The sequence below is a fragment of the Anopheles marshallii genome, chromosome X, assembly GCF_943734725.1.
Source record: "Anopheles marshallii chromosome X, idAnoMarsDA_429_01, whole genome shotgun sequence".
Taxonomy (NCBI): domain Eukaryota; kingdom Metazoa; phylum Arthropoda; class Insecta; order Diptera; family Culicidae; genus Anopheles; species Anopheles marshallii.
Window position 1 is genome coordinate 14,034,260 of NC_071325.1, and position 14,413 is coordinate 14,048,672.

General features: G+C 42.9%; 1 protein-coding gene across 1 annotated transcript in view; it reads right to left on the reverse strand.

Annotated features, from left to right (window-relative positions):
* LOC128713426 (glutamate receptor ionotropic, kainate 2) overlaps positions 1-14,413 on the reverse strand; it is a 119,765-nt gene that overhangs the window by 24,333 nt on the left and 81,019 nt on the right. Inside the window, exons 6-11 of the mRNA XM_053808289.1 lie at positions 7,739-7,880; positions 7,492-7,650; positions 7,263-7,283; positions 2,642-2,794; positions 2,170-2,558; positions 1,835-2,095 (exon numbers count right to left, since the gene is read on the reverse strand). Of these exons, the coding sequence (XP_053664264.1) occupies positions 1,835-2,095; positions 2,170-2,558; positions 2,642-2,794; positions 7,263-7,283; positions 7,492-7,650; positions 7,739-7,880 (1,125 nt within the window). The remainder of the gene's footprint in view (positions 1-1,834; positions 2,096-2,169; positions 2,559-2,641; positions 2,795-7,262; positions 7,284-7,491; positions 7,651-7,738; positions 7,881-14,413) is intronic.

The window sequence follows — 14,413 nt, forward strand, 5'->3', positions numbered from 1 at the left end:
GGTTGGTGCAGATAATCCCGACTATGTGTTTGTGTTTGAATTTGTTCGTTTGTTGTTCCTTCTCCTATCCTTTGGTAGAAAAATGCTGATATTATCACGATTGTGTTAATCTCCGGTGTGAATGGAACGGAAGTACATTTTGTTCGCCAATGTTGTTTTAATCCCCTGCATTGGGACGCTGGCGATCAACTGCGGGATGATTTTGTACGCGTGGTTGCGCAGCTGTGGCCGTGTAATCGATGCTCGATTAGTGTTTTGTAAGCAGTCAGCGAATTCCGGGTGGCTTTCGAATCTTTTCGTTGTGAATGAACTGTGAGAACAATGCTGGGATGCGCTTTGATTTCGAGTTTTAGGCAAGGTTGCTCTTTCCTTTTTTGTGATTTAACTGAATTGAACATCGAGCTGATAGAGTGATCAGGATAAAATCCGAGTAGAACGTACAGTAAACCCACTCATAACGAATATATCTTTTAGTTCGTTTTTCGCATAGCAAGCGAATGCTAAAAAAGCAAATACAAATGCTACAAAAAATACCCTTTTCAACGAGCAACATATCGTGTAACGAGAAATTAAATTCCTAGAGCTCTTGTTTCTTTGAAATGTTGAAGAATCTTTAATCTGGAACATGGATGGAGCATATTATGGCCAAGGAAAAAGTATCTGCACCAATAAAAAACAAATAAATCAAATACTAAAAATTACGAATATATTCCGGTGTTGTTTAAATCATGTGATGTTATTCTTCGTATGTTAGCAAACATTATTCTGGTAGCAATACGGTCTGGCCATTGTCCTTTGTATTGTGGCCATTGTGTATTAAAAAAATATTATCCTGGCGATGTGCGTTAATTAAGCATTTCGGTATGGAACTATGTTTACATCTCTTGATGTAAATTATGTGGCTAGAGAACGGCTATAAGGATACTGAAACTGTTTAAACTCGTTATAAGAGGGTTGACTGTATTATTGTGATAATTTCAAGAGAGAAGAAAGTAACTTTTTAGGGCCTTTTAGGGAATAAAATGGTTGGTGCCGTGACCAGCATATTTTTTAAAATTTTCCACAGAAACCCTAATAGTCAAGCTTAAGTAACCCTGCCTGGTGGTACAAAATGGTACTCGGTCGCAAATCGGGCGCAAAAAGACCAGTAACGACATCGTGACAACGTTAGCCAGAATAATGGAAACCAAAGCAATGCCGAAGAACCAGTGTCAGGAGCAGCTGGAACTGGGCAACTAGCGAAACCACCTATCACACTAGAGCACCCAACGATGGTACTCATAAATGGTGGATAATTTTCAATTAGATTGCACTCGTAAAAATAAATTACGCTTTACCATCGCTTTACCGGGTCGGTTGGTGTTCTTGGAAGGGATCCGTGGGATTGCACTGCTCTAGCGTCTGTCATCCATCTGAACAAGATTCTTCCCGACTATCATCAGGCTGCAGTGTGTTTGTAAGCGATGCAGGCATTCCAGCATCCGGCAGCAGTTTTTAGCACTGCCCTTTAGTCACATTCCTTTTTTTCTGTGTCTTTCCAACCATTTTTTTCCTTGGGTTTGGTGTCATTTCCGGTTGAGCTGTCGCTGACGATGTCTAATGAGGTGCAATCCTGCTTGCGAGGTTGCTGGTGCGCTGGTGTGTTAAACAGAAATCCACTTCCTGCCGTTGGAATGTTTCCCACCGGTTGTTGGCACGTTTTATTTTTGGTTTCTTTCTCGTTTCGCTATACAGTTATACCTTTATGTGTCTTTGGAATTTGGAAGACAAAACCTAAACACACACACAGCGGGGAAAACATGAAACGTAAAACAGAAAACAAACGAATGCTCACCGTGCTAGGATGAAGAGCAGCACCGAAACACCGAGGTAAGCTGTCGCCATGTAGATCCAGACGTCGAGCGAGAGTGGGGATAGGAAGGAGAACAGATTCGGTGGTTGTTTGACCGGTTTCCGGTACAGGACCGAGATGCCGAGGTTCATAAATGGCATCGTGAAGTCGACCACCTGCTCACGGTCGAAGGTGATGGTGAGGTCGGCGATGGCTAAGTCGGCCCGTTGCTCCAACAGCTCCTTGATCATGCCGTCCCATTCGCTGTGAAGTGGAGTTATGAGTGGTGAAAGATGGGTTGGTTAGTACTTTGGCGTGCCAACAATGAGTCAACCTACCCCGTCTCCTTGTTGTGGCTGCCGTACCGCCCGTCTGGTGCTAATCGAATCGTGTAGTTGAAACCCAGTATCTTGGAGATCTCATGGATCAGATCGATCGCGTAACCCTCAAACTGGGAGTTTCCGGTCAACTTCTCCGCCGAATCCTTCCGCATGCAGTACGGCGCGCTCAGTATCGTCGTCACGATCAGCGTCTTGTTCTGCAGTATCTCAACGATCTCCTTCTGCTGTTCGCCGTACGTGCGCGTAAAGTTCACACCGGACGTCGAGTTCCAGGTGCCGCTCTTGCGCAAACCCTGCGGTCCCAGCTCCACGATGTCCAGCACAAAGTCACTCCGGAAGCCCTGATGGTCGAACTTGATGACATCGGTTAGGCCACGCATCTCGACCTGAAAGTGTTGTGCGTGAGCGAAAGTAGAAGCGGTGAGCAGATCGGCCGCTATGGTTGCAAAAAGCGCGTACGGGTACGTACGATTTTCATATAATTTATTAGGCTGTATCCGTGCGGCCACGTATCCTGGGTGTCGCATGACAGCGGATGAATGTCAATCTGCTGGCTGGTGTCCAGATCGTGCAGTGCCTTCGCAAACAGATGCACCGCATCATACATCAGTGCCGTTTCCGCCTACGCTCGATAAGAATACATGAGTGTGTGAGGGAGAGGGAGAGAGAGAGAAAAAGGGATGAAGAGAAATAGAACAGCAGAATCATCAAGAATGAAAGGGTAAAGGGTGTAGGCAGAGAGTGAGTAATTACGTGCGAGGTTGGGGGTGTTTGTGGAGTTGGAAAATCATGCCCAACCAGCCTATCGTCCATTCGACGGTCGTGGAAAGTCAACACACACATATCAACACACACACGCCCGCACACATGGAGAAGAGATGGTCCTGAAAGGGGGATTTAAATTAACATTCATACGGGCGCACCGTCGTATCGGTGAAGCCCATCAGACCGGAAACCGTTTCGGCAATGGTGTTTCGCTTTCCCTACCCACCCCAACCGACCCAACGGCCCGAGCGAAGGTTAAATGTAAACGAAGCAATTATTGGCATTTCATTAGCCACTCAAAGCGAGCGGTACGCGAAATGCTGCCATTGCACGCCAACGGTTGATGTGCGGCAAAGCTGCTGACGAGCGCGATGAGAGGCGACGAAGCGTCAACACGTGTGCCGGTGGACGTGGTTGAGTGCCTCGAAACAGTAGACGTCGAGCGTCGCATTGGGACGTGTACCGTTTAGGACCCCGGCTGATGGTTTTAATGGATACGATCAGCGAAGGTGTACGGCCAACATTCGCCAGAGGACCAGGCGCGCCTGCATAATGATGGATGAGCGTGCCTTTATGTGCAGCTGTACGGATTGTTATGTGGTCAAATATTCGACTCAATAATTTACTCACCCACTGACATGGTTAGCGTTCAATCATAATGCTTTCCCGTGGCGGATTTCAGATTAGTTTTAGGTTTTGAATGTCGCAAAGTTGCAACGATGATCGCTCTATTGTCATAGCACTATTATTATTTTTTTGCTTTCCTTACATCACCTTCTGTCTTGCACTGGCCAACAATCGCACTTTCCGATGCATACTGTGGGTTTACTATTGGAAACTTTTTTTTTCACGTATCCAAGTTTAAATCACGGGCAATTTGAAACCATTTTTCGAGGGAATCTATTTCTGCGCGTTTTCAGAAGATTTATTCGGATTAAAAGGATTTTCAGCGTATTATTTGAGCCCGATGGTAGTGTGCAGCGGTAACGATGTTTCAAGCGAAAATACTGGTATAAAACCCTATCCGGGCCGTACTGCTGTGCGCAAGACTCACTAACCTGATTAATACAAATCAAGCAAGACTAGAAATGACTGGTGAATCCACAAAGGTTGTTTTTTTTTTAGTAGACTGGTCAAGCTGCATCGAAAAATTCATAAAGGTAGCGAGAAAAAAAGGATTCCAAGTTAAACAGCAGCTTCCAAGTGGTTAAAGTTAAAGTAATAAATCCTGACAACCGGGTGTCCGAAGACGCAGCATTTTGTGGAGGCAAGTCCCAATGATCATGGTGCGATCCAAACCAAAGTAGGAAAAATATGTAATCCGTACAAACATCTGTAAATTTTTGGAAACTTCTGTTGTATGGAAGATGGGTATGAACCGTAGATGACAATCAATTACGATTACGTTTTTTACGATGGTAAAAATATTTCCGGATACTTCGCAGAAGTAACCGTCCATATATGAAGTACGCTTTAGCGATTTATTAAGCTTTGTTCGTGCTTTTCTATTTTTGATGTTGTTAAAGAATCTTGTGAACCTGGGAAAACTGCACGTTATTTTAGTACTTCAATATGTTTTATGCTCAATAGTCCACCTGCTAGACCACATATTGATAACTAAAACTGCTAACTATTGTATACTTAGAGCAACAACAGAAATTCAAACAGAGAAGAGGAGGAAGTATGGTTAGACGTTAGAAGGAAGGAACGGAAAGAGCTTGGGATCAAGGTGAAATCAAAGGCAAGTTAAAAGTAGTTGCACCACCTAAAGCAGGATTCAATTGGATAGTTATGCTTATAAAGAGATTGATGAGCCTCTACAGCTAAAGGATCGCGGTAAGGGAGGGGCGAGATGGCGCTTCAAATCATACAGAGGAGAAGAGATCAGGACCATCAAAGCAGCAGTAATAAACCCTCCAATAAAACATGCTCGGTACACATGACGTGGATAGCTAAGTGAATGAAATCAAAGATATTGAAAACGAGTTTCAAAAGGTGGCAACCTGTTCGTGCAACTTGATAAACGACGAAAAGCAACCCTGGTGATATATAGTTGTATGCGTTCTATTCTGGCGCACCACTCAATAGAAGATGGGTTTCACACACAACTGGCATACTTAAGTTTATGACGAATCAGGCTGCAGTATAAAGTTTTAAAAAAAAGTAAAAAGCGAAGGAAATCAAACGAACACTAGACTGCATCAAGATAATGTTGCATATGACCTCAATTATCACATGAGGACACAAATGAAAGGATTAGAAGTCATCGGCATTTAAAAGATGTCCGCCAGGTAAGTTAGAAACAACATAAGTAAATAAAGCAGCAGAAAGGGCTAGAAACACCTTTGAAGAACACCTGACAAGCAGCGAAATTTACTAGAAAATTGCGAGTCAATTTTTACTATGCGTTCATTCAGTAGCGTTCATCTAGATAAGAATAGAGCCAATTGATAATAGAATGAAATGAAATCCAGACTTCCAGACTACAAACTTGTTGCACTCCATAAAACTATCTAATCAGATCAATCTTCATGCTTTCCGTGTCTGACTTCTAATATCCAATTGAAAACGACAAGTCTACAGTTCTTGGGGTTGCTATATCGCTTAAAAAAGAACACTCCTGTTGCAAGCGCAACTTGTCGGCTCCTCGACGACCGTGATTAACCGTTCTTAATAACGACACTTATATTTGGTTGAAATATACTACGTTTATTCTAATCGTATATTTCTAAAGTATTGGGTGTGTTTTAAAAAAACGCGGTACTTTTCACGGCTGTTTGTAGCTAAGAGAGCGAGCTTACCCTACGCGCTTGCTATATATCACTTTTCTTCCGCGATGGCCGTTGCGCCATCGGCTTGACGCGATCATTGCCCTTTATTTTCGATTTTCGAGATCTGCGCTACTGTCATTTTGGTGCTCAAGGTTCTTGCAAGTAAATATTGCTGACAGCTGATTGTTTATGTCAACCTGGTATAATGTGGTATAGCCATGCATTTCGTCGGCACGGTTACAACGTAACAACTCCACTCCAAAAAGTAGTGGTATTCCATTCTGGTAATTTTTTTCCACCAAAGAACAACGTCTAACTATTTGGAAGAAAATCTCTTTGTGTACACCCTGTAGTTTGTATACACCTTAAGGTTATGTTGCGTAGCCCTGTAATCGGGCCGATGAACTAGTTTAATTAAAATGGAGATGGGGAGATACTAAAAACAGCTTCAATATATTTTTTGTAGAGCATTGCTGTTTACCTGTACTTGACAGCTGTCATAAGGCCGCTGTAAACAAAAGCGAAGCACGCAGTAAAAACCGCTCCAAACAAAACCTCAGCAAATAAAAAAAAGTTCCACTAAGGTTTAATCTTGTGTTCTTTACGCATCTCCTTTTCTGGTGTTGGTCCCAGCGATGAAAACTTCTAGACGTCAAGCTGATTCATTGATATTTACATTAAATTTCGCCGACTTCTGAATTTCCATGAGAAACCCTACCCGCCGGGTGCTTGTGATTGACAGATTTCAATGTACCGTGGTTGGCTGGTTTTTTTTTCCTAGGGAGGGAAGAAAAAAAGATGGTCGCTAAATATAACAAAACCAAGCCCTTCGCCTTTCCTTTACACACTGGGCCCAGCCGCTGGGAGCGTCTCCTTCCTTTAGTGAGCCGAAATGAGTTCCGGTTGTGAATTCCATCGGTGCCGTGAGGCTGAAAACAGAATCTTTGGAACCATTTTCACGCGACGCGAATAGCAAGTGGGAGGGGTGGTTAAGGATGGTAGGCGCACGGGGCACAAAAAAGGATGTCACCGTCGGTCAAGCGTCAGGACAGCCGGAAAGAATATTAACCGGAAATGACGACGACGACGACAACCGTCGAGTGACGTCTACTACCTTCAACGCCACCTCCCGAAAACTGACATCCTCGGGCCTGTGTCAGAGTTTGAAGGATGAGGACCAGAAGGTGAGGGTGGAGAGAGTTTATTTTTCTGCTTTGCTATGTCTTGCTTTTTTTAAAAGGTCGTCGCTCGCTGTATGAATTTTTATTGCTTCCCTGTGTTCTTCCCTTTCCAACGATCCTCTTATACATCTTCACCCATCGCGCACAAAAAAAGGACACCAAACGATGCCAAGTTTGGAGAAGGGCAAATTGAAATAATGTCACCCGGCTGACGGCTGGACGAAACGTTACGTTGTGGGCGGATGGATGCGGTTGTCTGGTTGGGCAGATTTTTCGACCCTTGTAGGAATAATTCAACCATGACCAGGAGCGCCGTCGTCCGGTGTCTGACTGGGCGTCCTGAGATGGGTGAGGACCTTCGGGCGTAACTCACCTTGATCACGGTCACGTTTTCCTGTTTTTCGGTGAACGGCATCGACGATGATGATGATGATGATGCCAAATCAACCCACACAGGCACAGATCGGTAGAGAGTTTTGAAGCACATAACCCCATTCCGATGAATCACGGGTAGCGATTGATGACGTTAGGGTAGAGTTAGGGTCAGTGATTTATGAAGTGAATCAGCCGGAAAGCTGGACAGCGTTACCGGGAACACTTACCGCCGTTTTGAAGTCAACCTTTTTGCCGAGCCGAGCCTCACCGATGGTCCAGTTGTGGATGGCTTGCGCTACCTCCGGATTTTCCGGATCGACCAGACGGAACGCGGTGATGTTGGTGCCGCCGTACTTGAACTCGTCCAGATTGATGGTATGCAGATCCTGCACGGTAAGAGTCAAATGAGTGAGTGTGGTTATGGGGGATAACATTAACGTCCTCTCCTATTGAAAGCATAAAAAGCAAACCCACCAGCGACGTGATGAGGTAGCTGTGATAGTCGCTCATCATGCCGATCTGCTGCGCCTGCTTCAGCACCTCGTAGATCCGTTCGGTCGAACAGTCCAGCACGATGTGCGATTCGGCCGAGTTTTTGATCTGCTTCAGAAGTGGCCTGTGGAGGGTTTGAAGCAAAAGAACCGATTAGTGAACGAACCGCATTCCGGCCGGCCATTTGACTCCGGTGGCATTAGATGTCATACGTCGTATGAGTATTCCGAGCGAGACAGACCCATCGACGTCGGGCGAAAGTTTTGATCGAAATCGAGTTAATGACCGTCGCTGACGGTCATGGGGCAGTGAATTCTGAGGTTAGCGTCGAGTGTTCCCACTCATCACCATACTGTGCAGGAGACTATTTTATGTACAGGTGCACTTCTGGGAAAATGTCGGTACCGTTCGTGGTCGGCACTTGGCGGTGTGTAAAACATCATGTTCGCACACGACGCTCTCGGGCAATGCAAAGACGCTGTAGCTGTTACCCGGTTGTGTCCAGTACCGGATCACGGACCAATCGTGTTGTACTTGAGTTGGGAGAATTCTAGAACCCACTGATGTGATGTTCTGTTCCGAGAGTTGTTGAGATGCGAGAAAAAATGCCGGGAATGTGGTTGACCATGACGAGTACTTGGAAAAGCTCTTAATTAAACAACTAAAACATTGTATGGGTGAGTGTTTGGCGGCTTCCATGTTTTGTTCAGTAATGAAGTTTTGAAGTTTATCACTCACCTCTAGACCCCTAAATAATTTTCCACATCGCAATTTTTTTTACATCATTAGGTGTCTCACAAAGTTTATGGCGTTTTAAATTAATTCTGGTCGCTTTTATAGGAACTACCTTCTAATTTTGCCTTTTCCTCCCATAATTTAGGTATCTTTCCATAGAAAAAGATCAGTTGTTTGATTTTGTTCCTTTGATCTTCATTCTTTTTACCTAGTTTTGTAAATTTTTACTTTTTTAAACATCCTTCAAACAACTCTCCAAACAGATGTTATTCTTCCTGCCATTCAGGATATTGTGGAATTACCTCAGTCAAGAAATGTTAAACGGTCTTGCTGCACTACCACTACGCTGGTGCTTTTAATATACGAACTCTGCAAAACTAATTTACTACTGTTGCAGATTGCCCATTCCTTGAATATCAGCTCATGAGACTGTTCCTCAACGAATTTGTTCACAGATGTCTCGGACATCAATCCTACAAATGCATCAGCTACAACATCAGGCCACATCTGCTTCCATGCAGAGTTTAAGAGGAACACTGTCAGCATGTCCGAAAAAGAAATTGATTGATCAAATTAAAGTATTCAAGAATATCTGGTGAAAAAATAACAAAATGTCAGCCGAAAGAGTTGTTGCATCGCCCTGTGTCCATGTAAAATGCTCCATGTAAAATGCGTGTTAACGCGTTTTTCTCAAACACAACGATTTGAAGATTTGTGTACTCAGTAGCGTGAAATTTACGCCAGAAATTTTTAATACGATTCTCTAGTACTTTTCATTGCATGTTGTGCCGATATTGAAAACTTTATGGTTTAAGGGGCTAAATAGAGGCAAATTTTCGTTGAGACATTTAATTTTTTTGCACTATAATTGTAAATTTTCCCGTACGCAGGGACTGACTATCCAGCTGCGGGTAAATAAAGTCACAGAAAGCCAGAAATGACAAGCCTAGACCTCTTGAGATAGTTGTGCCGATAAAGCAAAAGAAGAAAGACGGGCACAAGCCCGTCATTCCATATCCAGCGCTAGCGATTCAGTAAAATGTGTTCTGTTTCACTATCAATCTTCCCGTTTATCTTATAAGTTTACGCGATTTATTAAGTAAAGTTCATTAAGTTGGGCTCGTTATATTCTATCTGCTGCAAAATCATGTGTCTTGCGGGTAATTTACACAAATGTTTTTTTCCCCATGATGATTTTTTCCTCATTTTCTAATATTAAATGCTACTAACTATTACAGTAATTAATATTTGAACATTTAAAACAATTACAACGTTTCTAAATAAGTCATTTCCGTTAAAATGGTAACATTATCAATAGCGGGCCGTAGTTTGGAGAACCCTGGTTTAGACGAAACGCGTGATGGCGCAAGCCATGCTGGAAGGCATAAGTCTTGGATGATTCATGAAGTTTACAGGAATAATGATTCTTTGTAATAGAGATTCAGATTTAGTTATTCAGTTCACAGATTAATTCAGATTAATGATTCTGAATTAGTATCACACAACTTCCAGTCCAAAATGCCATTCATTTTCTTATAAAAAAAATCATAAAAATGCATTCTTTTGAAAGCTTTTGAGTGTATTCACCCCTAAAACGCTAAACCTAGCTAAGCAATAAGTATAATACTTCCAGATCTCTCACATGGTAAAGTTTGTGAACTTCATCACCTTAAATAGTGATGCTGTGTGTGATTACTTGTATCGCAAATAAAATTATTTATTAATAAATAATTTTATTACTAAAAATTAATAAAATTATTAACAAGAAAATCTAATTGTTAGGCTTCAACTTGAGAGTATAGTATTACCGGTACTAAACAAAGTGTGGCCCCTACGTTAATGCAATTGTACCATATGCGCAAATTTTGGATATTACGTTTATGTGGTTATATAGATTATAGTAAAATAATTATAGCCAGGCAGTTGTTCGTTTTTATTTGTTAGTCTGATAGTATTTGATAGAAAAGATCGTGATTGGTAGTTATATAGTGAAATAGGATAGAATAGGATTGGCTTCATAAAGATAGGGATAAACATTAGTAACATAGAATAGTTAGCATAAGAAAATTAGGGATACATAATGTTAGCTAGAATCAGATAGGAAGAATTTTAGTATAAATAGCGGATAAAGATCTGCGGACGGGCGTTCAATTAATAACCGTGTAAGGGGAAATTCTGCCTGTCTGTAAGCAGAAATTGCTTTTCGTTAAATAAAAGTTTAAAAATAAAGCGGGGCTCTCTGGACTCCGCCTAACATATATCACAAAACATTTACTAAACTATCGACGATATCAAATAGAAAACCTTCATGAATGTGTCTATCTAGCTACTGATAAAATATCCTGGAAAAAGTTTTACTTTAAGCTCGTTGAAATTCTGAATAGAAATGGAAATTCCAAGCGTTAACAGCACACTTGCTAGTTCGATTATGCACAAATGGAGCTAATTTTGTTCCCTCAATTTGTTGGAACCTTCTTTGTGGTCAAATTAGAATGCAGTTCCAGCAACTCGAACCATGTTCGTTTGTTCCGATAAACACAACGCTTACAAAGAGGGCCTGTAACAGTGTCATAATGGTAAGCAGCATCATCATCATCGCTACTATTCATCGTTCCCTGCTCGAAATGAGTTTTCGCCCGTTGCTCGCAGGCAGTATGCGACTACAATGCGCACCACCAGCGGCACAAGGCAGCAGCTGAGCCGCTTACGTTACACGGGTGAGAATCGATCCCACCGATAAGGACACTCGCCAACGAACGAGTGCGGACGCACGAATCGGACGCATATTAGACAAAGCCTCGAATGTTGCAAATCCGCCAGGACGATTGTCAATGTGAGTGTGTGTGTGTGTCAATTACCACGAAACGAACTAGCCATTTGGAGTTGATTTTGCGGGATCGAGCATAAACCGATTCCAAATTTTCCCAATTTTTCCAGTTAGTATTCGCTCGTGTTTCGATGAAATTATTACCGAAAGCATAGTTCTTTAATTATCTTTCTGTCGGACTAGCCTGGCTCTAATACGGGTTGGAACATGTTTTGTCGTAACGAATGTCTGGTATCGGTTGCAAGAGATTTCCGAAAACTTTATGACAATGCTTTCGTTGCTAGGGTACTACGGTACAGTGTTGCCGAGGGACAAAAAATCATCGATATCGAGAAGGTTTTATTAGATTACGTATCGTTGCGTTGTATCTGACTGCTGTGAAAGTGTACTCATGGTGAAAACCCATGATGTAAGCGGGTTTATTTCGGTAGAGTCGTTACTGGGTTGCACTTTGTGATAAAATTAAATAAAAGGACAGTAAAAAAAGTGAAACTCTTCTTAAAAAGCTGACGAATATTGTCCAAATAAAAATGACAGCACAAGGCCAATCAGGTGAATTATATTAACGGGCTTTTAGTTACTGTTTGGACAAAAGTTTTTTGTTCGAGTTCCATACACATACGTGTGTATGTGCACATTTTATGTCGTTGTTTTTTACAGCAGCGATAGTGAACGTGTGTTTCGAGGACAGGAAAAATGGCAAACCACAGCCTGGCCCACAACAAGTACTGGGCGCCTCCATCCCGCGGGAGATGTACAAAAGGGATGAGATAACAACAACAACAACAACAACAACAGCAACAACAAAAAAGGCAATAAAATGGACCTCGACCGTGGTGACGTGTGATGGTGCCATGGTGAAACTTTCGCGGCAAGAGCTGCAATGCGTAAAATACATACATATGTTGGTTTTCCCCGGCTAGGGAAAACATTGTGTGGAACATTTTAGCGCATTGGTGGTACTATTGTACAACGTTCGGGTATCTCGTTACGGAACAACCGTGGCGGGGGATGAAAAGTAGCTACGAAAATAGAAGCACGCTTCTACACCTCTAAACCTTCCCTTTTGCAGGTCAATGTTCCCTTTGTTGAAGCAGGGGTGGATAAAACGGGAGAGGGGAAAGCACGAGAGGTGTAATAAAAAAAAGGAAAAACGACAACAGCGGCAAAACAACAACAAACGCAAACAAAACCATCATCAACGAAGGTCGCGAAAAAACTTCCGCGAAAACAGCATGACGATCGGCCTGCTGGACATTCATTATCCGTTTTTGGTGTTTTTTTTTTTACTTGGTGTCGCTTCCCTCCATTTTGTGTTCCATTTTTTTATGATCCCCTTTTTTGCAGTGTATTGGTGTGGAGATTTCCATGTTTTGTCCTTTCTGGTCCACCCGCACCATTTCGCTTCCCTTTATTTCCTGCCGTTTGCTTTCCGGTGCGCGGGTCCGAAAAAAGATACGGGGAAACAAATGCTGGTGGTGGCAAAAAGGTACACGCAGGGATCATGTGGTTTGTTTGATGTAGTAAATTTTCCCCATTTCCACGTGGTTTCCGCAAACTCCCAGCCCAACGGAATGCAAACTCACCATTATGACTAATTGAGGATAGCAACGAGCAAAAAAAAAAAGCAAAACATAACTAAAAACTAAAGAGGAATGAGTGTTCGTGAGTGTGTGAGATGGCGAGCATGTTTCATCTCGTGTGCATATGTTGGTGTGTGTGTGTACATGTGTTAAAAACAAAATTTTGACCCGCATTTCAGGGGTTTCTATCCACCGAATGTGGAATACTTGCGGAAGTACGTATCGGTAACATGAAGGGAGAGGGAAAACATTACCACCCGCGGGGATGATGTGGTGAAGAGAGGTGTTGAGGATGATAAAGAGGGACGGGGGTTGGTGGGGATGGGGGGGTGTATAAGAATTATGACCTTTTTCACGGCCCGATACGCGCGCGATCCCACGTGTATCGGTTTGGGAGTTTGCCGTGTTGCGATCATCCCCGTACACGTTTTTACACCGTACCCGCACGTGTAATTTTCACGCATCCCAACCATACACCAAGCGGGTGCGATGAGAGATGTGCATGCGCGGTAAGGGTACGGAAAAGTTTTCCATTCTGGGTGTGTGTGTGTGTGTGTGTTTGTATGGTTTGCACAGATGTAACAGAACCCGCCGCAAACTTTTCAGCATGTTCATCAGCGTTTGACTCCATCATTTGCCATGCACGTGTGCACCATATTAGGGTCACCACCCAACAGCCGGTGTCGGGTCGGACCCCCGAAAGCGGTGACACGCACTGGGACCAAACGGGCAATTGAAACAAATTTCAATTTGAAAATTCATATAAATTATACTTCAAACCCCACCCTGGCCGGTGCCCCAACGTTGACGTTGGGCGAAAATGGGTTTTGGGGCAGATAATGAAGTACGATGCGCACATTCCCCTTTTACAAAGGTGTGCGTATCGGAGGCGAAGGGGGTACGAATGGGCTCCGCGTTCTCATCAGAAATTCATCAGACACGGTGATGCGTGAGTGTTGCGTACGGGGCGGTGAAAGTTGATTTGATGAAATACGACAATAATGCCTGCATGCAGTGCGACAAGGTTACACTGCGGCACGATGTCGAAGCAAATTAATTGCTGTGCAATAGCGTTTATTAGTTCGTATATGTCATCTGTGCAAATTAGATTTAAACTGCGCGTGCAAACTGTAACAGCAAATATTCGATTGTACCGATTCCGAGATTGGTAAAACAGTAAAAGAGTATTGGACATGAAGTTTGGAAGTACAGGACATTTCTTACGGATACATTAAACATATTCAGGATTTGATCCTTGTCAGCGGTTGGGTAGTTACCGCCCAAATTTGTATTTTTGACAGGATCGGATGGTTTTTGTCTAAAATAATTGACCGGTCGTCTGTGCCTGAGTTATCCATTCTAAGCTGAGTGTAGCTATAGCAAAGTTAAAATCTATACCTCAGCAAAACACCAACGCTACGATCTAACTTTGTATGTTAATCGACAGTTTTGTAACAACACATCGGAAGTAACCACCAACCACTGAATGTTAAATTCTGCGATTAGCGAGCT